Source organism: Entelurus aequoreus, linkage group LG02 (assembly GCF_033978785.1).
Source record: "Entelurus aequoreus isolate RoL-2023_Sb linkage group LG02, RoL_Eaeq_v1.1, whole genome shotgun sequence".
Classification (NCBI taxonomy): Eukaryota; Metazoa; Chordata; class Actinopteri; order Syngnathiformes; family Syngnathidae; genus Entelurus; species Entelurus aequoreus.
In genome coordinates, this window is record NC_084732.1 from 25,440,478 (window position 1) to 25,467,417 (window position 26,940).

Here is a 26,940-nt window from a genome sequence, read left to right on the forward strand (position 1 = left end):
GTATAAAATTAAAAAATTGCAAATCGAATCGCATCCGCAATTTTGAAAAGAAAAAACACAATTATTATTTTTTTTTTTAATCCTTACAAACAGCTGGTGTGTAATAAATACAATGCTTACAGTATAGACACGTTGTAGGGCTCAACAACCAAAAAAAGGCTTGCACAGTCAACTTAATGTCAAAGACTACTTCCTGGCTAAGACAACACAACATAGCCTACACACTACAGCCATCTAACATCTTTGAATTACAACTGCATGCAAAGTCTACTATATAATACTTGCAAATGAGACACAAAAGTACAACTTTTGAGTAGAGCTCAGTGTTGAATGTTAAATTTAAAAAAAAAAAAATTTTTTAAGCAAGTAACATTTATTAACACATTTGAACACACACAAATGTACCAAAAATGGGTATTATTGAGACTTTATTATGTAGTTACATAAGGAATAATAAAATGTAAACAACATTTGGTACACACATTTAGTTTGTAATTGCACATCAAATTGTTACACGTCCATTCATTTGCTTAAGCACTTAAGCTGTTCGAGTCTCAAATGGGTTGGAGTCTATCCCAGTTGACTTAAGACTGAGAGGCAGGCTCAGCCCGGACTGATCACCTGTCAATCACAAAACTGACACATGAAGACAGGCAACCATCCACATTAACATTTTTATCTCTAAAAAATAGCGTTGCATCTGTGCTTCACATGACATTTTTTTTTTAACATTCTTACTGTACATGTCACACAAACGTAAAAATAAGTTCAACACTGTAAAACATAAACCAGAATACATTTTATGTAGAAATTGAGTTTTTTTGGAGTGCTTTATAGGCGGAATATATTAATCCTAATTACCTGCATTGTTAGCCGCCTCGTGCTAGCAGTTATTCATTAAACAAACAGAAAAGGGAAATACTTGTGTTATTGTCTCATATAAGGCTCGTGGATAACGGACAACATTTTAAAAAATGTGCAGTTCCCCTTTAACCAGATCCATTTTTACATATTTTACATTTTTAACAAATACCGCTTTCCTTGCTAAAGATTGAGCTAAACCTCAGGCTAGTCTTCCCATCAAATGTGAGGCATGTCGGAGGTGGATTGCTGGTTCTGAACGACTTGACTCTGAAAAAGTGGCTGTAGAAAGAGGCCCAGAGTTCCCACCACGCACACAATGACAAAGATCCACAGAAACATGCGATCCACCACCATGGCCACGTACTTCCAGTCCTCGATGACCTGCGAACACACAAAAGTCAAGTTCTAATTCAATCAGAGTTATTGTTATGATGCAATATGTCACAAAGACCGGATCGTTGTCGACTGTCCAATTTTTCTGATCTAACCTTCATAAAGCTGAAACATGCACTGCTGTTGACTCTTTCACTGTCTTTTTAGTAGCCGTCATTCCTCATTTCTTATTTCTTCTTTGCCGGATTGATATGTTACAGAAAGCGATGGACCACCAATTTGCTGCTTAAAGTTAGGGGTGTTCCTACCAGCAGATTGTGTAGAACTTGGTATTGTACCAATTGCCAATATTTTGATGCAGTTTTTTGGGTTTAGGATGGAGAAGGACGGAAATACATAAAGATGTTCCTTTGTTATGATGTATTGCCATGTTTCCACCAAGCAGTATGGCTCAGTTCACCATCAGGGCCTGCCCATGGCATAAACACTCTGTCAAGGGTGTCAAACATACGGCCCGTGGGCTATAAGAGGCCCGTGAACAGGTTTAATCCGGCCCGCGGCCTGCAAAATGAGTTTGCTAAGTATAAAAATGAGCTGCAATTTTTGTATTGAAAGAAACTGCGGTTCTAAATGTGTCCACTGGATGTTGCAATAGCAATTTTTTTTTCTTTTTTTGCAATAGCAATTTGAGTGCAACCCAAGTCACACATGACAGTCTTTAAAGATGAAGTGTCAGCTGACTTTAATCGCCCTCTGGGTTGGCTGATGCTACTCCAATCAGCGTAGGTGTAAGCAATAAGCTTCTCCTGTTGTGGCTGGCAGCAGATGGCGGCAGCCTGATGCAGTATCAACGCACAATACCTTCTTTCCTTGTAAATTATCCACTCAACGGATACAATAACGAAACCGTAAGATGCAAAGACTTAAGTCAACTTGACCATCATCTTGGTAGTAGTTAGAGTTCCCTGCAGGGCTCGCAGTTGGTTAAAAGCGAGTTGCACACCCTGAACTCCATTGTAAAAATGTGTGCTTAAAGTTTAATGCCATTGTAAATACACTGAGACTGTTTTTTAAACTTCACCAGTTCTTTTCCTCAGAATTTTCAACTAACTTGAAGTGTTTTGCCAAGAGAATTATTTGTAAAATGTACATTTTCATAATGTGCTTGTTCTATTTTTGATCAAAGCAAAACAAAGAAAACAATCTGAAGTTGTTTTTATTTTTAAGTTATTATGCCATGATTTTACCAGTCCGGCCCACGAGGGAATAGATTTTCCTCCTTGCGGCCCCTGAGCTAAAATTAGTTTGACACCCCTGCTCTATGTTGTTGTTTAGGGCCACAACAACATGATCAGATTTGAAGAATGTTATTTTTTTCCATTTAAAGCCATCAGTTATAAAAGACCACGCTATAAAAGTTGATATAAAATCAACGTTGTTGTCAAAGTTCAATAATAAGGAACGTGTAACACAACCTAGACCCCCCTGCAGGAATGCAAAATGGTTCATGGTGGTGGCAAAACCCAGCATGGAACCCGTTACTGTTCACTCAACACAGACGTCATGACGTCGTCAAAGCTCATCTTTATGCATTCACACACATACTTGCCAACCTTGAGACCTCCGAATTCAGGAGATGGGGGTGGGTGTTGAGGTGGGCGGGGTTGGGGTTGGGGGCGCGGGGTTTGGTGGTAGCGGGGGTGTATATTGTAGCCCGGAAGAGTTAGGGCTGCAAGGGATTATGGGTATTTGTGTTTATGTTGTGTTACGGTGCGGATGTTTTCCCGAAATGTGTTTGTCATTCTTGTTTGGTGTGGATTCACAGTGTGGCGCATATTTGTAACAGTGTTAAAGTTGTTTATACGGTCACTCTCAGTGTGACATGTATGGCTGTTGATCAAGTATATCTTGCAGTCACTTATGTTTGTCTGTAGAATCCGCATACAACATGTGACTGGGCAGGCACGCTGTTTGTATGAAGAAAAAGAAGACGCGACGACAGGTTGTAGAGAACGCTAAAGGCTGTGCCATCACGGCACGCCCTCAATATTGTTGTCCGGGTGAAAATCGGGAGAAATTCGGGAGAATAGTTGCCCCGGGAGATTTTCGGGAGGGGCACTGAAATTCGTCAGTCTCCCGGAAAAATCGGGAGGGTTGGCAAGTATGTTCACACACAGCAACAACATTTGGGAACCAGGATGAGGCGACAGAAAAAAAAAATTAAATTAGGGCTGTCAAAGTTAACGCCATAATTATGCATTAACTATAATTTCCTTTAACGGCGGTACATTTTTTTGATGCCGTCCTGTCTGACACTCGGTCCATTCCGTAGCGTGGAAAATATATCTGTGTTCAGTTACTTTGGGGAAAAAAAATAGCAAGCAGAAATGGACAAAAGAAAGTAAAGTAAGTTGTTCTTCATGGACGCCATGAGCTGTCATCCCGGGAGCAAATGTGTGCTGGAGCGCTTGCATTCAGAGAGGTGGCGCTTCACTTCGGTGTTTAGATTTTAGTTGGTGATGTCTCTGCGCTGCTGACGTGTCTACATACAAAAGGATCTCCTGCTGGCCTCAATATGAACTGGACTCTCACATTATTAACCGTATCCACTCGGCACCGGTCACCTAAGGGGGGGTCCCCACATCTGCGGTCCCTTCCAAGGTTTCTCCTTGTTCCCATTGGGTTGAGTTTTTTCTCGCCCTGATGTGGGTTCTGAGCGGAGGATGTAGTTGTGGCTTTTGCAGCCTTTTAAGACATTTGTGATTAGGGGTAAACTGATTGATAGATTGATTGCAATAAATGCTAGTACATCAGTTAAAAGATTCTGTCGGGGAAACGCCAACGCACTGCAGGTCCCTTTTTTATTTGTCATTAAAAGCGTGTTCATGCCCATTTTATGTTGAGCTATTGTCCAGTCATAGTTCTAAAATCCTGAAAATTATCTGTCTGTGGTACACTTATAAATGATCTATCTTCAACCGCTTATCCGGAATCGGGTCGCGGGGACAACAGCTCCAGCAGAGACCCCCAGACTTCCCTCTCCAGAGCTACATTAGCAACTTCCTCCTGGGGGATCCCGAAGCATTCCCAGGCCAAAGAAGAGATGTAATCCCCCCATCTGGTCCTTGGCCCTGGGTCTCCGCCCAGTGGGACGTGCACAAGGACCTCCCTAGGGAGACGTTTGTGAGGCATCCGCACGAGATGCCCGAACCACCTAAGCTGGCTCCTTTCCAAGCGATGGAGCAGCGGCTTTACTACGAGTCTCTCTCGGGTGACTGAACTTCTCACCCTATCTCTAAGGGAGATGCCAGCCACCCTTCTGAGGAAACTCATTTTGGCCGCTTGTATCCGCGATCTTATTCTTTCGGTCATGACCCACACTTCATGACCATAGGTGAGAGTAGGAATGTAGATAGCTCAGTAGACAGAGAGCTTTGCCTTCTGGCTCAGCTCTCTTATAAATGATGAAAAATGTTATCTTTATGCGATTATCCGAGATTAATTTTGAGTTAACTATGAACAAAATAGGATTAATCGTGATTAGATATTTTAATCGTTTGACAGCCCTAGTAAAAAAATAGAATAAATGTATTTGTGGCAGTATAAGAGAAAGTTATGTTTAAGTTTCACTTTTGCAATGTATCGCAAAATGTGTTCAAGAATCGCAAAATGTGTTCAAGAATCATTGATTAAAGTTTGAAACAGAGGTGTCACTGGTTTTTAGACACAGGGGAGGCTCTACCCCCAGCACAAGTAGATGCACTAATACTATTAATCATAATAACTATATAAACAATGTATTAGTATGATAATTCTTATAGAGACATTACTAGCTGGGCATGTAAAAACCTTAATAAGGTTGTCTTTTAAAAATCTACTTTCAACTAAATTAAGTCAATAATTAGTTTGTTTGTGCATGTAAACATATTAGTGTGTGTGTGTGTGGGGGGGGGGGGGGGGATTACATTAGTTTAGGTTGGGATTGGAGCCCTTGAGAAGTCTAATAGTTATAAACAAATAGTATCAAAGACAAAAATGGGGCCACAAGTTAAAGCTACATTTCAGTTCATTAAAACCTAATCAGATTGGTGTTTACAATGTGGGCTGTTCCCTCCTTTTCCAACATACTTTGTTTATTGCAGAGGTTCTTAACCTTGTTGGAGATACCGAACCCCACCAGTTTCATACGCGCATTCACCGAACCCTTCTTTAGTGAAAAATAAAAGTTTTTTTTTTTTAATTCAAGACGAAGCTATGTTTTTTTTACTGGTGCACAAAATGAACCGTGCATGAACATCACCTTGTTCAAAGAACAAAACCAACACAGTGCATGAACTCACAACAAATTACACACCTGCAAATCAGTCTGACTTCTGCTGTTGCCGTATCCATAAAGCCGATAGGGAGAAGTTTTTATTTACACGATGAGTCGGGTGTGTCTTGACCTCCGTGGCGGAGGCTCCGTCGAACCCCTGAGGCTGACTCACCAAACCCCTAGGGTTCGATCGAACCCAGGTTAAAAAACACTGGTTTATTGGCTCTTTTTGATGCGTAGATGGTATGTATACAATGGTATGTATACCTAACTGATCCAAACAGTTTTGCTTGGTGGAAATAAGGTGTTGATTATTTGTAAACTGGGCTGATATTCTGAGGAGGAGTTTAAGTATCTCTGGGTCTTGTTCACGAGTGAGGGAAAGATGGAGAAGGAAATAAGCCGGAGAATCGGAGCAGCTGGGGTAGTATTGCAGTCTCTCTGCCGCACTGTTGTGACGAAACGAGAGCTGAACCAGAAGGCAAAGCTCTCGGTCTACCGAGCTCTCTACATTCCTACTCTCACCTATGGTCATGAAGTGTGTGTCATGACCGAAAGAATAAGATCGCGGATACAAGCGGCCGAAATGAGTTTCCTCAGAAGGGTGGCTGGCATCTCCCTTAGAGATAGGGTGAGAAGTTTACTCACTCGAGAGGGACTCAGAGTAAAGCCGCTGCTCCTTCGCTTGGAAAGAAGCCAGCTTAGTTGGTCGGGCATGTCATGCGGTTGCCTCATGAGCGTCTTTCTAGGGAGGTCCTCGTTGCACGTCTCACTGGGAGGAGACCCCTGGGCAGGCCAAGGACCAGATAGGGGGGATTACATCTTCTTTCTGGCCTGGGAACGTTTCAAGATCCCCCAGGATGAAGTTGCTAATGTTGCTGTGGAGAGGGAAGTCTGGGGGTCTGTGCTGGAGCTGTTGTCCCCACGACCCGATTCCGAATAAGCGGTTGAAGATGGATGGATGGATGGATAGGCTGATTTTCCTGAATGATAAAAAAAAAACTTTTATACGTACACTCTGATCATCATCGTCCGCCATCATGTGGTCAGCAACAAAGCACACTCCGTTCACCGCCTCCTGGACATCATTAGCCCAGTCTGAGTTGCTTCGGGGATGCAAGTCCTCAGTCCAGGCTGAACCACTGGGGAAGCAGTCACCTTGCCTTTCAGGGTGACTCAAGCTCAGAGGAGGGATTATATTTTTGTGTCCTGTGGTGGAGAAGGCCGAGTCTGAAGTCAGCAAGGCAGACGATGATTTGGTAAAAACAGTTTTGGTTCCAACTGGGTAATCCAAGTCCAGAATTGTCCTTCCTGCCTGTAGGCGCCGCTGATGTCTTAGTTTCTGACGGCAAGCGTTATTGTGAGGTCGCCTCATGAACAGCAAGGCGGGTAGTTTGACCAGAAAGACCAGCTTTACCCAGGGGGGCATGGTGTGAGTGCTAGGGGAGCGGTGGTGGACGTTGAGCACGCACACGCTGGTGATGATAGAGAAGGTTACCAGCACCATGGTGAACATCAGGTACTTCCCGATCAGCGGCACATCCAGAGAGGTCGGAGGAACGATCTTGGAGATCAAGAGCAGGAAGACGGTGAGGGCCAGGAGGACGGAAATGCAAAGAGTCATCTTTTCGCCACAGTCGGACGGCAGGTAGAAGACCAGGATGGCCAGAGAAGTGATGAGCACACACGGGATGATGAGGTTGATGGTGTAGAAAAGAGGCTTCCTCTTGATGATGAAGTCATACGTGAGGTCCACGTAGGTGGAATCCAACGGGTTGACCGTCCGTCGTCCAGGCAGCGCCAAGATGTCCCACTCCCCGCTGGGGGTGAAATCATCCATACTGGCCATGTCCGACTTTAAGATCAGGTCGATCTCGGTGTGGTCGTAGGTCCATGAGCGAAACTTCAGGGTGCAGTTTTGCAGGTCGAAGGGAAAATGCTTGACTTCGATCTTGCATGCACTTTTGTAGATGGCGGGAGGAAGCCAGTTGATGCTGCCGTTGGAGAGGACGATGGCGTTGGTGAAGACCGTCACCTCATAGGTCCCGTCGGCACTGTAGGAATACGCACACAAACACAAAAACAAGTGCTGTACCACGCTGCCTTGAATATACTGGAAGATGTTTAATACAATTAAATAATATGAATTTAGACATATAGATATTCGGGCTGTCAAATTATTTAAATCAACTTAAGAGTCCAATATTTGGACACAAATTACATTTTACTGCCCCAATTTCATTAAAAAAAAATGTTTTAAAATGTTTTATTTGAATGCAGCTCATTTATTTGCTAAAACAAATTGGTAACAGTTTTATCTTAAGTTCCATCTGGGTGTATTTTAAAATTGTTTTTTTCCAGCGAGCACGCCAGTCGACGTCTCCTCACTCATCTTTGCACTGACACACGCGTTGACCTGACCACTGACCATATAACAACCTGCGCCGCCTTTCAGGTAAGCATCTGCGGTTAAAATAAAGGAGTGTGTATGGTCAAAATAAATTGTGTGATTAATCTGCGCATATCAATGATTAATGCGATCATTTTTTGTGATCAATCACATTACTTAACTCGGGGGTTGGCAGCCCGCGGCTCTAGAGCCGCATGCTGCTCTAGAGCCGCGGGCCTAGTGGCTCTTTGGAGGTTTTTCAAAAATAGATAGATAGATAGATAGTACGTTATTGATTCCTTTGGGAGAGTTCCCTCAGGAAAATTAAAAAAAAAAAAAAAAATTTTTTTTTTTTTTTTTTAGAATGTATGACAATTGGAAAGAGATGAGGGAAAAAATATAATTTTAGTTTTAATATAGTTTCTGTAGGAGGACAAAAATAGCACAAACCTCCCTAATTGTTAGAAATCCCACTGTTTATATTAAACATGCTTCAGTGATTAGAGACTATTTGGCTAGCGCCGTTTTGTCCTACTAATTGTGGCGGTCCTTGAACTCACCATAGTTTGTTTACATGTACAACTTTGTCCGACTTTCTAAGACGTGGTTTATGCCACTCCTTTTTTTGTCTCATTTTGTCCACCAAACTTTTACTGTTGTGTGTGAATGCACAAAGGTTAGCTTTGTTGATGTTATTGACTTGTTGGAGTGCTAATCAGACATATTTGGTCAGTGCATGACTGACAAGCTAATCGATGCTAACATGCTATTTAGGCTCGCTGTATGTACATATTGCATCATTATGCCTCGTTTGTTGGTATATTTGAGCTCATTTAATTTCCTTTAAGTCCTCTTAATTCAATTTATATTTGCATGTCTCATGACACATTATCTGTACGTAATATTGGCTGCATTTCTGATAGTTGTTTGTGTGCCGTGTTGTTCCAGACCACAGCAAATGTTACCCAGCTTGCAAAGATTGTAATAAATCCATTAGAAGAAGACAGCCTGCCGTTTCCTTTAACTTGGACACACACATATATACCTTTGGCCATTCTAAGCCAGTAATTTCCAGGAGTTATCTCACCCTCTGAGAAGCCTCAATTTTACTAATGTTTTCCAATGTTGTAAAAATAAATATTACATTTCAACATTTCTGTCAGCAAAGAGTTGCGTCAGCCTGCGACACATAGTCATTTTGATAGTAGGCTAATATAGCTAATATAGACACTTACATAATGTGTTGTCTTCATTACAAGGCTTTTAATTTTTTGCGACTCCAGACAAATTTTTCTTTGTATTTTTGGTCCAGTATGGCCCTTTCAACATTTTGGGTTGCCGACCCCTGACTTAACTTGTTAATTTTGATATCCCTAAAATATATAAAAGTTGTCAAACACTTAAAACATTTAATCACGATTAATCACATTTTAACTCGTAATAATCACAATTAATTACAGATCGGTAGAAAACTTTTTTACTTTTTACTTGGCATGCCAGATTTTGTATACCCAAAAGATGTTGTATCCCCTTCCGCTTGCATTCAAAGGAGTGAACCTTAACTTCTGTGGTTAGATGGCATCTTACCACATTAATAACAAAATGTGGATTGATACGTTCACGCTTTGATTATCAAAAATGTTTGTCACCTCAGCTATGATATTTGCTTACTTTGACAGCCCAATTATACAATATTTCTAAGCTGCTGCACGGCTGTTTGATGACTCTGCCTCATTGACCTCTATTACCGTAAAACAGACATCATAAATCTCTGGACCCTAAACATAAGTCGACCCTTCTATTTCAGACTTTTATGGACCCGTACAATATTTTGCCATTTGCACAGGGACATTTGTTCTCTGCGTTGAGTCCTGTGCCACTTACTTGTTGTACAGGACAATATCAGGCAGCCAGATGTGTCTGGAGGGGATACGCAGCTTGTTGATACCTTCGTACTTGGCAGGGTCCCATGCTAGCCTGTAATCCACCCAGTGCTGCAGGGATACAGCGAGTAAGTCAGGCTGACTTGCACACACACATTCTATTTTTTTCCAGTTGACACAGGTCATCAAAGGCGAAGAATAGTGCAGTGCACGGTGCAATTGTGTGATTCAAGAATGTTCATCACACTTACCTGAGTGAGCCAGACGTTCGTGGTCATGATCTGTTCTCTTTCATTCTGGAAATGAATACGAAATGATAGAAAGTCGTGATCATTTCCACCATTAAGTAATTCTGATTTTGCCTGTGCAGTCTAATGGGATGTTTTAAAATCCTTGCCGTTTCACACATAACTAGACTACCAAGACTACCGTATTTTCCGGACAATAAGCCGCACTTAAAATCCTTTTTTTTCCTCAAAACTCGACAGTGCGCCTTATAACCCGGTTTTGCCTAATATACGGAATAATTCTGGTTTTGCTTACCAACCTCAAAGCCATTTTATTTGGTACATGGTGTAATGGTAAGTGTGACCAGTAGATGGCAGTCAAACATAAGAGATGTGTGTAGACTGCACTATGATGGCAATATGACTCAAGTAAACAACACCAGCATTTTATATGTTCTATTGAAAATATAGAACATTACACACGGCGCTCAAAAATCTATCAAAATGTTTTAGTACGACTCTGGTAAGCTATGAAGCCGCACCCCTTGATGGATTGTTGGCGCATTAAACATACAAGTATTTTTATGGTGTGTGCATAAGTTAAGACATTATCTGGCGTTTTGTTTCGCAATATTATTCAAAATAAACTTTTCTTATCTTCTTGTACATGCTGATCTGTATTTGGGATCTGCATAAATCCTGAAAAATTGCACGCATCCGCCTTTGTAGACCGTGCCGACCCATAGTCGATAAGCTTCTTCTTTTTCTCTATCTTCTTGTTATGGGACATTCATCCTCCGCTGTTGTCATTTCTAATATAAAGTAGTGTAAAGTTCTTACTTATATCTGTCAGTAAACTCGCCATGAAAGCGCTAAAACATACCGGTGTAGTGAATTTACATTATTCACCCAAGGAACTTTAGTTACTAGAGAGTTCCGGTAGGACGTTTTTTCACGGGACACATTTCCGGCGGTGTTGTTGTTTCCGGATGAGGAGATGCTGCTCTGTTATTGATTTAAGTAAAGTCTGAATGTCATTAAAACAGTTAGCTCCATCTTTTGACACTTCTTCCACTCCCGTTTTTGCACGCTACACCGCTACAACAAAGATGACGGGGAGAAGACGCTGTCGAAGGTGAGCCACGTAAATAAGACCGCCCACAAAACAGCGCATCCGGAAGCGACAGTCCGAAAGCGGCTTGAAGATGATCTGTAAAACATAATCCATGCAACATTTTGACCAAAGAACCACCATTACATGTTATGTAGATCACAAAGAAGTGTTTTACATTTGGAAAAAAATAATAATAATATGACTCCTTTAATGCGCCCTATAATCTGGTGCGCCTTGTATATGAAAAAAGCTCGGAAATAGACCATTCATCTGCAGTGCGCCTTATAATCCGGTGCGCCCTATGGTCCGGAAAATACGGTAGATGTATTCCACAATGTATCCCACCATCCATGTACACACCACACTGATGAGTTGTGCCAGCGACACTCGCAGCTTCACGGTGACCCTTTCTGTCCTGTTGACCGCCGGCCGTATGAGTGGATTGTAGCGATTTTTGTCCAGCAGCCAGTTTATGAGGCGCTCCTCAGAGTCGGCACCACCACAACCTGGGCACACAAATTGGTTAAAAAGGCTGATTATTATTATTACTGTATATCAGTGGCAGGCCATGCATTTCCCACCTTGGCCTTCAGTGATGTCTTACTTAGTCCGACTTCAATAAATACCGCTCAAAATACAATAATTGATGTCGCCACATGTCCACGGCTTGAAAAATACTATACAGAAACACACTTGCGCACTGCTGGGCATTGGATCACCTACATTTTTTCACTAGTGTACAAAACGGGCTATTTTTTGGCACATTTAAAAATCAATAAATGTGGTACTGTCAGGACAAAAATAATTGTAAAAAACATATTGAATGGGAAAAAATATGTTTGAACTCACAAGTTGGGACTTGACTCACAATCAACTCCCTGCTTGGCACTCAGCATCAAGGGTTGGAATTGGGGGTTGAATCACCAAAAATGCCCTCTGCTCCCCTCACCTCCCAGGGGGTGAACAAGGGGATGGGTCAAATGCAGAGGACACATTTCACCACACCTAGTGTGAGTGTGACAATCATTGGTACTTTAACTTTAACTTTATTTGTCATGGCCATTTGATGCCGTATAAGCCATCGGTACCGTTCGTAGTTGGTTGATTCGAGTTTCCGGGGTCGGCCGACCTCGTCTCACAAGATCTAGTTTCTCTTTAAATATCCTTCTTGAAAATGGCCTTGCAAATATATATATATATGCCACCTAATCAACGTTTTGCTCTGCTTCTTTGTTGGTTGAAAAAGCCGTATAAGCCATTGGTACCGTTCGTAGTTGGTTGATTCGAGTGGAACTTAACAAGTTTCCGGGGTCGGCCGACCTCGTCTCACAAGATGTAGTTTCTCTTTAAATATCCTTCTTGAAAATGGCCTTGCAAATATATATCTCCCACCTAATCAACGTTTTGCTCTGCTTCTTCGTTGGTTGAAAAAGCCGTATAAGCCATTGGTACCGTTCGTAGTTGGTTGATTCGAGTGGAACTTAACAAGTTTCCGGGGTCGGCCGACCTCGTCTCACAAGATGTAGTTTCTCTTTAAATATCCTTCTTGAAAATAGCCTTGCAAATATATATCTGCCACCTAATCAACGTTTTGCTCTGCTTCTTTGTTGGTTGAAAAAGCCGTATAAGCCATTGGTACCGTTCGTAGTTGGTTGATTCAAGTGGAACTTAACAAGTTTCCGGGGTCGGCCGACCTCGTCTCACAAGATGTAGTTTCTCTTTAAATATCCTTCTTGAAAATGGCCTTGCAAATATATATCTGCCACCTAATCAACGTTTTGCTCTGCTTCTTCGTTGGTTGAAAAAGCCGTAGAAGCCATTGGTACCGTTCGTAGTTGGTTGATTCGAGTGGAACTTAACAAGTTTCCGGGGTCGGCCGACCTCGTCTCACAAGATGTAGTTTCTCTTTAAATATCCTTCTTGAAAATGGCCTTGCAAATATATATCTGCCACCTAATCAACGTTTTGCTCTGCTTCTTCGTTGGTTGAAAAAGCCGTATAAGCCATTGGTACCGTTCGTAGTTGGTTGATTCGAGTGGAACTTAACAAGTTTCCGGGGTCGGCCGACCTCGTCTCACAAGATCTAGTTTCTCTTTAAATATCCTTCTTGAAAATGGCCTTGCAAATATATATATATATGCCACCTAATCAACGTTTTGCTCTGCTTCTTCGTTGGTTGAAAAAGCCGTATAAGCCATTGGTACCGTTCGTAGTTGGTTGATTCAAGTGGAACTTAACAAGTTTCCGGGGTCGGCCGACCTCGTCTCACAAGATGTAGTTTCTCTTTAAATATCCTTCTTGAAAATGGCCTTGCAAATATATATCTGCCACCTAATCAACGTTTTGCTCTGCTTCTTCGTTGGTTGAAAAAGCCGTATAAGCCATTGGTACCGTTCGTAGTTGGTTGATTCGAGTGGAACTTAACAAGTTTCCGGGGTCGGCCGACCTCGTCTCACAAGATCTAGTTTCTCTTTAAATATCCTTCTTGAAAATGGCCTTGCAAATATATATATATGCCACCTAATCAACGTTTTGCTCTGCTTCTTCGTTGGTTGAAAAAGCCGTATAAGCCATTGGTACCGTTCGTAGTTGGTTGATTCGAGTGGAACTTAACAAGTTTCCGGGGTCGGCCGACCTCGTCTCACAAGATCTAGTTTCTCTTTAAATATCCTTCTTGAAAATGGCCTTGCAAATATATATATATGCCACCTAATCAACGTTTTGTTCTGCTTCTTCGTTGGTTGAAAAAGCCGTATAAGCCATTGGTACCGTTCGTAGTTGGTTGATTCGAGTGGAACTTAACAAGTTTCCGGGGTCGGCCGACCTCGTCTCACAAGATCTAGTTTCTCTTTAAATATCCTTCTTGAAAATGGCCTTGCAAATATATATATATGCCACCTAATCAACGTTTTGCTCTGCTTCTTTGTTGGTTGAAAAAGCCGTATAAGCCATTGGTACCGTTCGTAGTTGGTTGATTCAAGTGGAACTTAACAAGTTTCCGGGGTCGGCCGACCTCGTCTCACAAGATGTAGTTTCTCTTTAAATATCCTTCTTGAAAATGGCCTTGCAAATATATATCTGCCACCTAATCAACGTTTTGCTCTGCTTCTTCGTTGGTTGAAAAAGCCGTATAAGCCATTGGTACCGTTCGTAGTTGGTTGATTCGAGTGGAACTTAACAAGTTTCCGGGGTCGGCCGACCTCGTCTCACAAGATCTAGTTTCTCTTTAAATATCCTTCTTGAAAATGGCCTTGCAAATATACATATATGCCACCTAATCAACGTTTTGCTCTGCTTCTTCGTTGGTTGAAAAAGCCGTATAAGCCATTGGTACCGTTCGTAGTTGGTTGATTCGAGTGGAACTTAACAAGTTTCCGGGGTCGGCCGACCTCGTCTCACAAGATGTAGTTTCTCTTTAAATATCCTTCTTGAAAATGGCCTTGCAAATATATATCTGCCACCTAATCGACGTTTTGCTCTGCTTCTTCGTTGGTTGAAAAAGCCGTATAAGCCATTGGTACCGTTCGTAGTTGGTTGATTCAAGTGGAACTTAACAAGTTTCCGGGGTCGGCCGACCTCGTCTCACAAGATGTAGTTTCTCTTTAAATATCCTTCTTGAAAATGGCCTTGCAAATATATATCTCCCACCTAATCAACGTTTTGCTCTGCTTCTTCGTTGGTTGAAAAAGCCGTATAAGCCATTGGTACCGTTCGTAGTTGGTTGATTCGAGTGGAACTTAACAAGTTTCCGGGGTCGGCCGACCTCGTCTCACAAGATGTAGTTTCTCTTTAAATATCCTTCTTGAAAATAGCCTTGCAAATATATATCTGCCACCTAATCAACGTTTTGCTCTGCTTCTTTGTTGGTTGAAAAAGCCGTATAAGCCATTGGTACCGTTCGTAGTTGGTTGATTCAAGTGGAACTTAACAAGTTTCCGGGGTCGGCCGACCTCGTCTCACAAGATGTAGTTTCTCTTTAAATATCCTTCTTGAAAATGGCCTTGCAAATATATATCTGCCACCTAATCAACGTTTTGCTCTGCTTCTTCGTTGGTTGAAAAAGCCGTAGAAGCCATTGGTACCGTTCGTAGTTGGTTGATTCGAGTGGAACTTAACAAGTTTCCGGGGTCGGCCGACCTCGTCTCACAAGATGTAGTTTCTCTTTAAATATCCTTCTTGAAAATGGCCTTGCAAATATATATCTGCCACCTAATCAACGTTTTGCTCTGCTTCTTCGTTGGTTGAAAAAGCCGTATAAGCCATTGGTACCGTTCGTAGTTGGTTGATTCGAGTGGAACTTAACAAGTTTCCGGGGTCGGCCGACCTCGTCTCACAAGATCTAGTTTCTCTTTAAATATCCTTCTTGAAAATGGCCTTGCAAATATATATATATATGCCACCTAATCAACGTTTTGCTCTGCTTCTTCGTTGGTTGAAAAAGCCGTATAAGCCATTGGTACCGTTCGTAGTTGGTTGATTCAAGTGGAACTTAACAAGTTTCCGGGGTCGGCCGACCTCGTCTCACAAGATGTAGTTTCTCTTTAAATATCCTTCTTGAAAATGGCCTTGCAAATATATATCTGCCACCTAATCAACGTTTTGCTCTGCTTCTTCGTTGGTTGAAAAAGCCGTATAAGCCATTGGTACCGTTCGTAGTTGGTTGATTCGAGTGGAACTTAACAAGTTTCCGGGGTCGGCCGACCTCGTCTCACAAGATCTAGTTTCTCTTTAAATATCCTTCTTGAAAATGGCCTTGCAAATATATATATATGCCACCTAATCAACGTTTTGCTCTGCTTCTTCGTTGGTTGAAAAAGCCGTATAAGCCATTGGTACCGTTCGTAGTTGGTTGATTCGAGTGGAACTTAACAAGTTTCCGGGGTCGGCCGACCTCGTCTCACAAGATCTAGTTTCTCTTTAAATATCCTTCTTGAAAATGGCCTTGCAAATATATATATATGCCACCTAATCAACGTTTTGTTCTGCTTCTTCGTTGGTTGAAAAAGCCGTATAAGCCATTGGTACCGTTCGTAGTTGGTTGATTCGAGTGGAACTTAACAAGTTTCCGGGGTCGGCCGACCTCGTCTCACAAGATCTAGTTTCTCTTTAAATATCCTTCTTGAAAATGGCCTTGCAAATATATATATATGCCACCTAATCAACGTTTTGCTCTGCTTCTTTGTTGGTTGAAAAAGCCGTATAAGCCATTGGTACCGTTCGTAGTTGGTTGATTCAAGTGGAACTTAACAAGTTTCCGGGGTCGGCCGACCTCGTCTCACAAGATGTAGTTTCTCTTTAAATATCCTTCTTGAAAATGGCCTTGCAAATATATATCTGCCACCTAATCAACGTTTTGCTCTGCTTCTTCGTTGGTTGAAAAAGCCGTATAAGCCATTGGTACCGTTCGTAGTTGGTTGATTCGAGTGGAACTTAACAAGTTTCCGGGGTCGGCCGACCTCGTCTCACAAGATCTAGTTTCTCTTTAAATATCCTTCTTGAAAATGGCCTTGCAAATATACATATATGCCACCTAATCAACGTTTTGCTCTGCTTCTTCGTTGGTTGAAAAAGCCGTATAAGCCATTGGTACCGTTCGTAGTTGGTTGATTCGAGTGGAACTTAACAAGTTTCCGGGGTCGGCCGACCTCGTCTCACAAGATGTAGTTTCTCTTTAAATATCCTTCTTGAAAATGGCCTTGCAAATATATATCTGCCACCTAATCGACGTTTTGCTCTGCTTCTTCGTTGGTTGAAAAAGCCGTATAAGCCATTGGTACTGCTCGTAGTTGGTTGATTCGAGTGGAACTTAACAAGTTTCCGGGGTCGGCCGACCTCGTCTCACAAGATCTAGTTTCTCTTTAAATATCCTTCTTGAAAATGGCCTTGGAAATATATATATGCCACCTAATAAACGTTTTGCTCTGCTTCTTCGTTGGTTGAAAAAGCCGTATAAGCCATTGGTACCGTTCGTAGTTGGTTGATTCGAGTGGAACTTAACAAGTTTCCGGGGTCGGCCGACCTCGTCTCACAAGATCTAGTTTCTCTTTAAATATCCTTCTTGAAAATGGCCTTGCAAATATATATATATGCCACCTAATCAACGTTTTGCTCTGCTTCTTTGTTGGTTGAAAAAGCCGTATAAGCCATTGGTACCGTTCGTAGTTGGTTGATTCGAGTGGAACTTAACAAGTTTCCGGGGTCGGCCGACCTCGTCTCGCAAGATGTAGTTTCTCTTTAAATATCCTTCTTGAAAATGGCCTCGCAAATATATATCTGCCACCTAATCGACGTTTTGCTCTGCTTCTTTGTTAGTTGAAAAAGGGAGTACCGCTGATTTCTCCGCTGGCCGGGTATGGCTGCGGTGCCACTTTCTGCTTTCGTAAATCACCACTTGTGATTGGATACTTGGGAGTGACAAGTGAGTATCCAATCACAGTCACGTTCAACATAAGGCCACCTAGATGGGCTAATGTCAACAACTCGTGATCTGGTCGGCTATCGCAATTGTCTGTTAACTGAATGTCCGCCGTTCGTTTACACCGCACAACCGCCGCTAATGTTTATTCAGAAGGCCTCCGGCAGGATTCATACAGCGCTGACAACAAGCTAGCTGAATTCTGATTGGATAAAAACTCTGACTAACTTAAAAACAGCAACAGTTGTATACTTTTATATATTTATGAAAAATAAAAAAATTATAAAATGAACTTTTATGAATTTATGATCATGATTTATGGTAGGCCACCAGAGAAGGCCTTGCTGGCCCTGACGGCACACCACTGCTGTATATGTAACGCAGGTGGTTTGGCCCCCTGCCTTTATGCCAGGGGTGTCAAACTCATTTTAGATCGGGGGCCACACGGAGAAAAATCTACTCCCAAGTGGGCCGGACTGGTAAAATCACGGCACGATAACTTAAAAATATAGACAAACTTCAGATTGTTTTCTTTGTTTAAAAACAGAACAAGTACATTCTGAAATTGTAGAAATCATGTTGTTGTTGTTTTTTTACACTTACATGTTGCAGTTAATAGACTTCTATCTTTATTTGTTGTTACTTATATTTTCTGAATAAATTATATGGTAATGTTCATCAGTCATTGGTGTTCATTTTCAATCTATCAAGATAAAAAACGTATATCAATATCAAATTACAGTATGTTATTTATGTAGTTTGATCATTTTCCTCGACTGGTGCACTAACCTTATGTGGTTTATTTTGTACATATATAGCATCATCTACAACGATACAAAGAATTGCTATTGCGACATCCAGTGGACACATTTAAAACAGCTGTTTCTTTCATTCATAAATTTCAGGTACATTTTTATACTTAGCAAACTCATCCCGCGGGCCGGCTAAAACCTGTTTACGGGCCTGATCCGGCCCCCGGGCCGTACGTTTGACACCCCTGCTTTATGCCATTCTGCATGGAGACGCTAACTCTGATCGTTGAGTGGCATACTTGCCAACCTTGAGACCTCCGAATTCGGGAGATTGTGGGGGGGGGGGTGAATTAGTGGGGGGCGGGGGGTAGTTGAGGTGGGCGGGGTTTGGTGGTAGCGGGTGTTGTATATTGTAGCGCCCCGGAAGAGTTAGTGCTGCAAGGGATTCTGGGTATTTGTTCTGTTGTGTTTATGTTGTGTTACGGTGCGGATGTTCTCCCGAAATGTGTTTGTCATTCTTGTTTGGTGTGGGTTCACAGTGTGGCGCATATTTGTAACAGTGTTAAAGTTGTTCATACCGCCACCCTCAGTGTGGCCTGTATGGCTGTTGATCAAGTATGCCTTGCAGTCACTCATGTGTGTGTAAAAACCGCATATATTATGTGACTGGGTCGGCACGCTGTTTGTATGGAGGAAAAGCGAACATGACGACAGGTTGTAGAGGACGCTAAAGACAGTGTCTCTGAGGCACGCCCCCAATAGTGTTGTCCGGGTGGATATCGGGGGAATGGTTGCCCCGGAAGATTTTCGGGAGGGGCACTGAAATTCGGGAGTCTCCCGGGAAAATCGGGAGGGTTGGCAAGTATGTCGAGTGGGCTGACCACCGGGCCAAAAGCCACACTGTCTGGCCCCCGTTACATATGCAAAGATATGCAAGTATGATGTATGTGTAACAAGTATGTAAGTTATTAAAACAAGTATATCATTGTGTCTTTGGGGCAGGGGTGGGCAAACTTTTTGGCTCAGGGGCCACATCTTTTGAAAGTTGACAGACGGGCCAAGCGAGCACAATTATTTTGATCCGGGGGCCAAATTTAGAGGAAAAAAATGTGTCTGGGGGCCGGCATATCTATTTTTAGGAACACTAATACAAAAACTCACAAAAATGTTTGATTGAATGCTAAAAACGTTATGACAGACCGCCTAAAAAAAAGGAATGGAATTTTTTTTTTTTTACTGAATGAGATACCCAGAATGTACATGAAAATAAAGAATGTGGGTTTTACAATATTAACTATGAACGATAAAACACTGAATATTGACAACATATGAACGTCACACCACCTCTTGAACGACATTTTACTATCAAGCGAAACGCAACAAAAATGAACCAAACACACACAAAAAAAAAAGCCTGCATGTCAACTTTGTGTTATCAGCGCCAACATTTCCAATTCTTCGCATTACAATACAACAGTTCTCATGTTTTTTTTCTGTAATAGTTTTTTTGTATAGTATTAATGTATGTTTTATGTTTTACCTTCACGCTTGTTTGAAGAAGCTTAAAAGTGCACCTGTTTTCTATTGTTAAAGATGCATGTATTTAGTTCAGCTTGGTCCTTTGCGAGTTCCTGGATTATTTGCTTTGCTTGTTGTGCGTTATGCTTTTCTAGGCCCATTTGCCTTTTGTGCACTTGCCTGCTGCACATCTTTGTTTTTGTTCTTCCTGCACTTTGCCTGCCATCTCTGCATCTTGGGCGTCCAGACCAATGACAACAAAGAATGTAATTAGCCGGACTCTGCTTTATTCCGTAATTTTTTATTTTATTTTATTTTTTTTTTATTAAGTTCAAGGTTTTTTCTTTGTTCTTCTTCAATCATTTATTACTTTGTCTCTTTACATAGTTTCGTACTCATACCATCACAACTTTTTTCATGCAATAGGTACATTTTAATCTAGTTTGTTTCTCTTACTAGATATAGAGGCAGTATAGCTCAGTTGGTAGAGTGGCCGTGCCAGCAACTCGAGGGTTCCAGATCACTGCCGTTGTGTCCTTGGGCAAGACACTTTACCCACCTTTCTCCCAGTGCCACCCACACTGGTTTAAATGTAACTTAGATATTGGGTTTCACTATGTAAAGCGCTTTGAGTCACTAGAGAAAAATTGCTATTTAAATATAATTCACTTCACTTCACTTAAAAATATGTTACTTTCTTCTTGTGATATTAGATGCTTACTTGTATTTTACAAATTCAATCTTATAATTTAATGATTTTATTCTTGTAGGATTATTATTTTCATTGACCTTGTCATTGCCCCAAATACGTCTTTGTAGTTGAAAAGCCTCATCCACCCGTTGAATTTTGCACAGAACCCAGTAAAGGCGTATCAGCGTAACTGCGTTCTTTCACACAGTATCCTGCAATCAGATCTTTTGAAGTCTTGAATAAAGTTACTGTTGGATAGCGACACTTTCCTTCAACACAACAGGATTAAAAACGTCAGAAAATTGCCGGGTCGACTTTGCCTTCTCATTTAGTGTTGGTGTCATTTATACAGAACTGTGAGGCAGAAATAAGCTACAAAAAAAACACATTTACAGGTTGTGTGATAGGGGCAATTAGCTCAGTGCTTTGATTACCTCGAAGGCCGAAAGAAGCCTATTTCCTATTGATAAACACTCTTAACTGATGGTCATGTTCATGCAGAATTCCTTCTGTGGACAGGAGAACTTTAAAAAGTCATCAAGTCTGACCTTTTGGATGCAAGTTATGGCTTGACGCACCAATGCCTTCAATAGCTTAAAGACTTGCGAACTTTGTAATGGTTTTCTTGTACTTCGGAGTCACGCTGCAAGTCATTAGCGGGCACAAACACTCCTGCAGTTTATTAGTGGCTGAGGAAGGAGGCAGTCTAATGGGTCCAACTCGTCCTTGTTTGCCTTCTAGCTGGGATGCCACCCATGAGCAGTGTTGGTAAACAGATGGTGTGTTGTTAAAGCCCACAGGGAGTCGTCGTCAACAACAATATGACCTGCTGCGGGTGTTTTTTGTGTAAAAGTGTTGACCGAAAGTGAGGTCAGGCGTGTTCATATGACAATGGAATGTGCACTACTGCGCTCTTGATAAGGTCGCACTGTGACGTTTAATGGAAAAACTCATATCATGAAGTAGAGTATGTGAGTCTTTTTTTGTTCCTGTTTGCAAACTTTAACTGCATTTGCACCACAATAGCCGTGGATTTCTCCCATGTGGCCCATGATGTAGACCAGAGGTGTCCAAAGTGCGGCCCGGGGGCCATTTGCGGCCCGCAGCTAATCGTTTACCGGCCCCCCACACATTCTGCAAAAATTGCAAAATTGATAGTATTGCAAAAATTAAAAAAAACATTTTAAAAAAGTGGAATGAGGTGAAATATAACGAGAAAAAGTTGCAATGTTGACACAAAGCTGCCATGCAGGCTGTTTTTTTTTCTTTTGTCAAAAAAAAAGAAAAAAAAGACAAAAAATCTATGTTACAATGAATTATTACTTAAAAAATGTCACTTTAAAATGTTTTATGTGTAAAAAATATTGCATATATTGTGTGGTTGCCATATAAAAACACAAAAGTTTTATTTGACAAAAGAGCATAAAACAAACAAAATAATAGTTCACACGTAAAATCGACAGATATATCTGAAGTTGATCTCGTAATTTAAGTGTGAAAAGTACAAAAAAAAAACTAATAAAAATGTATCACTTTATGAGTGGGGGACCTTTTGGATCCCAAATATATTTAGTGGGATTTTATTTAACTTTTCACTGTGATTACTCAAAAATATTAAATAATTCAAATCAATGGTGTCCTGCATTATTGATCTTTTAGAGCTCTAATTACTAAATACTGCATATTTCAGTTTTACGATAAAAAACAAAGTTGTCTTTGACAAAAAAGGCATAAAACCTGTTTTTATTTACTTGATATCAACATGAAGTTGATATAGAGATATACTGTAAAAAAAAAAAATAATAATTTGACTTATTTTTAACATTTTAATGACTGAGACCCTTGACCCTTGACTGGTCCCCGAGATCCCTAAAGGTTAAAAAAAAAAATCTATATATTTTGTTATGGTTTGAAAATTTAAAATATCAAAATGGCCCCCGTATGCTTAAATTTTTCCGTGTGTGGCCCTCAGTGGAAAAAGTTTGGACACCCCTGATGTAGACAAAAAACAGTTAGGAATGTACAGATTATTGATATTAATGATAAAACGTGGTAAAATTCCTGATGGTTAGTATACCCGTTTCAAATAATAACTTTTGTAATGATTGATTGATTGCCACATTTAAGAATATATTATAATGTATACAGTCGCGATCAAAAGTTTACATACACTTGTAAAGAACATAATGTCACGGCTGTCTTGAGTTTACAATAATTTACATGACATCACATGGACAAAGATATGATCTTCTGGAGGAAAGTTCTGTGGTCAGATGAAACAAAAATTGAGCTGTTTGGCCAGAATACCCAGCAATATGTTTGGAGGAGAAAATCCCAGGAACACCAATTCCTACCGTCAAGCATGGTGGTGGTAGTATTACGCTCTAGGCCTGTTTTGCTGCCAATGGAACTGGTGCTTTAAATGGGACAATGAAAAAGGAGGATTAGCTCCAAATTCTTCAGGACAACCTAAAATCATCAGCCCGGAGGTTGGGTCTTTGGCGCAGTTGGGTGTTCCAACAGGACAAAGACCCCAAACACACGTCAAAAGTGGTAAAGGAATGGCTAAATCAGGCTAGAATTAAAGTTTTAGAATGGCCTTCCCAAAGTCCTGACTTAAATGTGTGGACAATGCTGAAGAAACAAGTTAATGTCAGAAAACCAACAAATTTAGCTGAACTGGACCAATTTTGTCAAGAGGAGTGGTCAAAAATTCAAGCAGAAGCTTGCCAGAAGCTTGTGGATGGCTACCAAAAGCGCCTTATTGCAGTGAAACTTGCCAAGGGACATGTAACTAAATATTAACATTGCAGTATGTATACTTTTGACCCAGCAGATTTGGTCACATTTTCAGTACACCCATAATAAATTCATAAGCAAACTTCATGAATGTTTTTGTGACCAACAAGTATGTGCTGCAATCACTCTATCACAAAAAAATAAAGGTTGTAGAAATGATTGTAAACTCAAGACAGCCATGACATTATGTTCTTTACAAGTGTATGTAAACTTTTGATCGTGATTGTATATACAGTAACAGGAAGTAAACCCACCTGACATCACATTAACCGGAAGTTATGTACACAACACCTGTTTAATTTTTTTTTTTTACAAATTAAAACAAAATAAGTTAAACATATTTAAACACTCAAATATGTAAACTTACAAAAACCCTCATTGTACAAACGTTTCGATATGCGAACCGCAGAGTGGAGAAAATATACTTTGGAGTAAGAACTCAAAGAACCAACGTTTCATCTAGCACAACCATGGTTGATCGATTTCTGGCGCTCAAGTGCTATTTTGTGTGCTTTTTTAAATATTTTCTTAGACTTTCTAGTGTTGCTAGCTGAATTATAGCCCAAAGAAAACAATGAACAAGCAATCAATGGGTGATGTGAAACATTCACAATGTTGTCAAAGCGTCCTGCCCTTCCTCCCCCTTTTTTCCATTGCACTCAAAAAAAGATTAACCGACAAGGTAAAGTAGATTTTTTGATTTTTTTTCTTATTCATTGTAGCTAGCCGGCTATTAAAGGAGAACTGCACTTTATTGGGAATTTTGACAATGGAAGTTTTTTTTGGTTTTTTTTGCATTCTAAATAGTAAATAAATGCCATCAAAAGTTTGCTTACAATGGAGCTTATGGGAGCCGTGCAATTCTGCCTATAAAGCCCTTAAAAAACATCCAAACACCTTTATTGGAGTTGTATATACATGATGTAAGTATGTATGTAATGTAGTAACGGGCACATTTATGATAACATTTAATACATACGTATTTGATAATTCTAAGTATACACGGTGCATTAATTTTTTTTAAAAAGTATCACGTCTGTTTGTATTTCTTCATCACTGATTATTTACTCACTGCAGACTTCATGAATGACAAGAAACATGATAAAACATCACTTACTGTACAATGTCTTCTGGCATCAGGATGCTGACTGCTAGGATGTTCATAAATTACTATTTGGTACTAATAATCCTCACAAAGAAAAGGGCTGGGGGCCGAGGTGTGGGACATAGCGTCTTTTCCTGTCGTCCTTGCCAGTTTCGGGTCCTAAATGGCTGTCAAAGTGTACCAACTGGTTGGAATACCTACTCAGACTTCTTCTGTCCAGATGAGAGGTATGATTTATGATCTACAATACACTTAAAGGGAGCAAGGAAGCGAAGAAGCAGCAGACCACTCGATGATGTAAACATAGGGACACGCAGAAGTGATCACGGCATAGTTTGTCTGCGATAAGCACTTTTAATAACAATATTCTTAATACTTGGTTAATATTCAAATCACAAAATATAAATGGAGTATTGTTGGCAGTTTTTGAATGGTTATTTATTGGATTTTATGGGCGAAACAGAGGCGTTCCCATTGGCTCCGCTGTAAGCAGACTTTTATTTACTTTTATTTACAAGTTAGAATGCATAAAAATAAATCATCTGTCGTTATGTCTCTCATAATGATTGCAAACGATAGGCAAAATTCCCCAAAAATTGCAGTTCCCCTTTAAGGTTAAAGAGTTTTGTGATTTCAAACTGTGAGTGCACCACAGGGCTAGTGACAGTGTGTGTGCGTGTCGGCAGGGTGGCTGGAAAATGAGGACAGTTCAGTTCGTAGTGGGTTTTTTGGTTTGTTATTAAATAGAAGGTTGATCCATCACCCCCTTGTTAGATTTGTTTGATATGCAGGAATGTATAGCGCTTTATATTGTGTTCAAAGTGTGCAAACTTTTACTAAAATATGGACTTTTGTCACATTGTTCATATTTACATTGTTTCTTATGAGACAGTTTGCTTCAATATGCGAACATTTCGATTTACAAACCCTGTTCAAGAACCAATTAGGTTGGTAAATAGAGGTTGCACTGTAAGAATATGGCTCATAAGAGGCCAGAACAATATTTAATGTTTCTTCCGCCAATGGAAGTATTTTGTTTGTCTGTTTCTTTATGTATTTATTTTTAAATAAAACTTTGTAAGATGTAATTGTTTCTAAGTACTTTTTGAGCAAACATCCATGCATCCATTTTGTACCGCTTGTCCCTTTCGGGGACGCGGGGGATGCTGGAGCCTATCTCAGCTGCATTCGGGCGGAAGGCGGGGTACACCCTGGACAAGTCGCCACCTCAATACCGTGATAATAATATTAACCGTGATAATTAGGGTCAAAAGAATCGTGATATGAAATGTTCATATCTTTATATCCCTAAAAACAGATACGAATAGGAAGCATTATGGCCATTTTGTCTGCACTATATGTCGACAGATTGGATATACAGTAGCTTGTAAGCGAGTAACACCCATGGTGAATTAAAAAACAACAACACCCGGCATAAATCATAACTACAGTGAAAAAAACTTAATTGGATTCCCAATATTTTCTGTGGTTCACATTAACTCATGCTATAGCTGACCTTTATTGTAATGTTTAATGTGGGCAGTGTTTGTTTTGTTTTTTATAAGAATTATAAGAAAAGGTTCCATTGATACTTTGGACACCGTGGCTTGGAAATACTATACTCATATTGTCACTATTAGTTATTTTAAAACTATTTGTGAAATAGTAAATGGTAGGACCCCCGGGCTACAGGAGTTTGCAACTTCATAACTATCACTTTTAGTAAATAAGTTGATGACGTATTCTGGTTGCTATAACAACAACACACAATGCAAATAGTTCATGCAAATATCTGGTGCATGCATAAATAGGTCTAATTTAGATTTTAAAAGTACATTATAGAGGCGACCTACCGTGGATTAAAGCCATCATATAAGCCATGATGCAGAGAGGAGGCGTCATTTTTTCCCGCTACCATGGATGTGCTCAACGGGGACAAGTGAGCTGGTGCAGCCTCAAAGCAGCGCTTCTCTGGCGGTGCAAGCCCGAGCGGACGCGCCCCGGCGCGGAGCCAGCGTGGATCTTATGACACCAAAATATAAAATTTTCCCCCAAAATGTCACCATCGGCTCCATTGTGATGTAACTTTGCCAAAACAATCAAAAAAAAGTCTCGTCCTGACGTGTTCTTTGGTTCAGTCATTCATCCATGCACCCATCCAGAAGGGGCACACTCTTCAGAAGACGTGTCCGCTCATGAGGCGTCTGAGGCGGCGAGTGAGCGACAAGACCAGCCCCGTTTCTATTAAGGCTGGAGCTCATGTAGACCATGAGTCATTACACAGTCAAAGCACAAGCACCTTTTTCATGCATACATCCACTGTGAAATACAATTAATAGTTGGGCTTTCTACAGTTTTATAGTTTTCAACAACTTTTTTGATTGAAAATTAAAATCAGTTATAGTCATACTTCAGTAGCAACTGTGATTTTTCATTCCCCAAAACGCATGAAAGAAACGATGTCCCTAAACATGGGGTGCCGGATCAGGCCCGCGAACAGGTTTTATCCGGCCCGCGGGACGAGTTTGCTAAGTA

The 26,940-nt window shown here is 40.8% G+C and overlaps 1 protein-coding gene across 1 annotated transcript; it reads right to left on the bottom strand.

Moving 5' to 3' along the window:
* Positions 1-581: 581 nt before the first annotated feature.
* On the bottom strand, positions 582-26,403 carry chrnb4 (cholinergic receptor, nicotinic, beta 4 (neuronal)). Its single transcript, XM_062067037.1, has 6 exons — positions 26,259-26,403; positions 11,486-11,631; positions 10,036-10,080; positions 9,786-9,895; positions 6,528-7,566; positions 582-1,245 (listed from the first exon to the last, which is right to left on the bottom strand). Exons 1-6 carry the CDS (start codon positions 26,305-26,307, stop codon positions 1,081-1,083), a joined length of 1,554 nt encoding a protein of 517 aa, XP_061923021.1. The 5' UTR covers positions 26,308-26,403; the 3' UTR covers positions 582-1,080.
* Between the last annotated feature and the right edge of the window lie 537 nt (positions 26,404-26,940).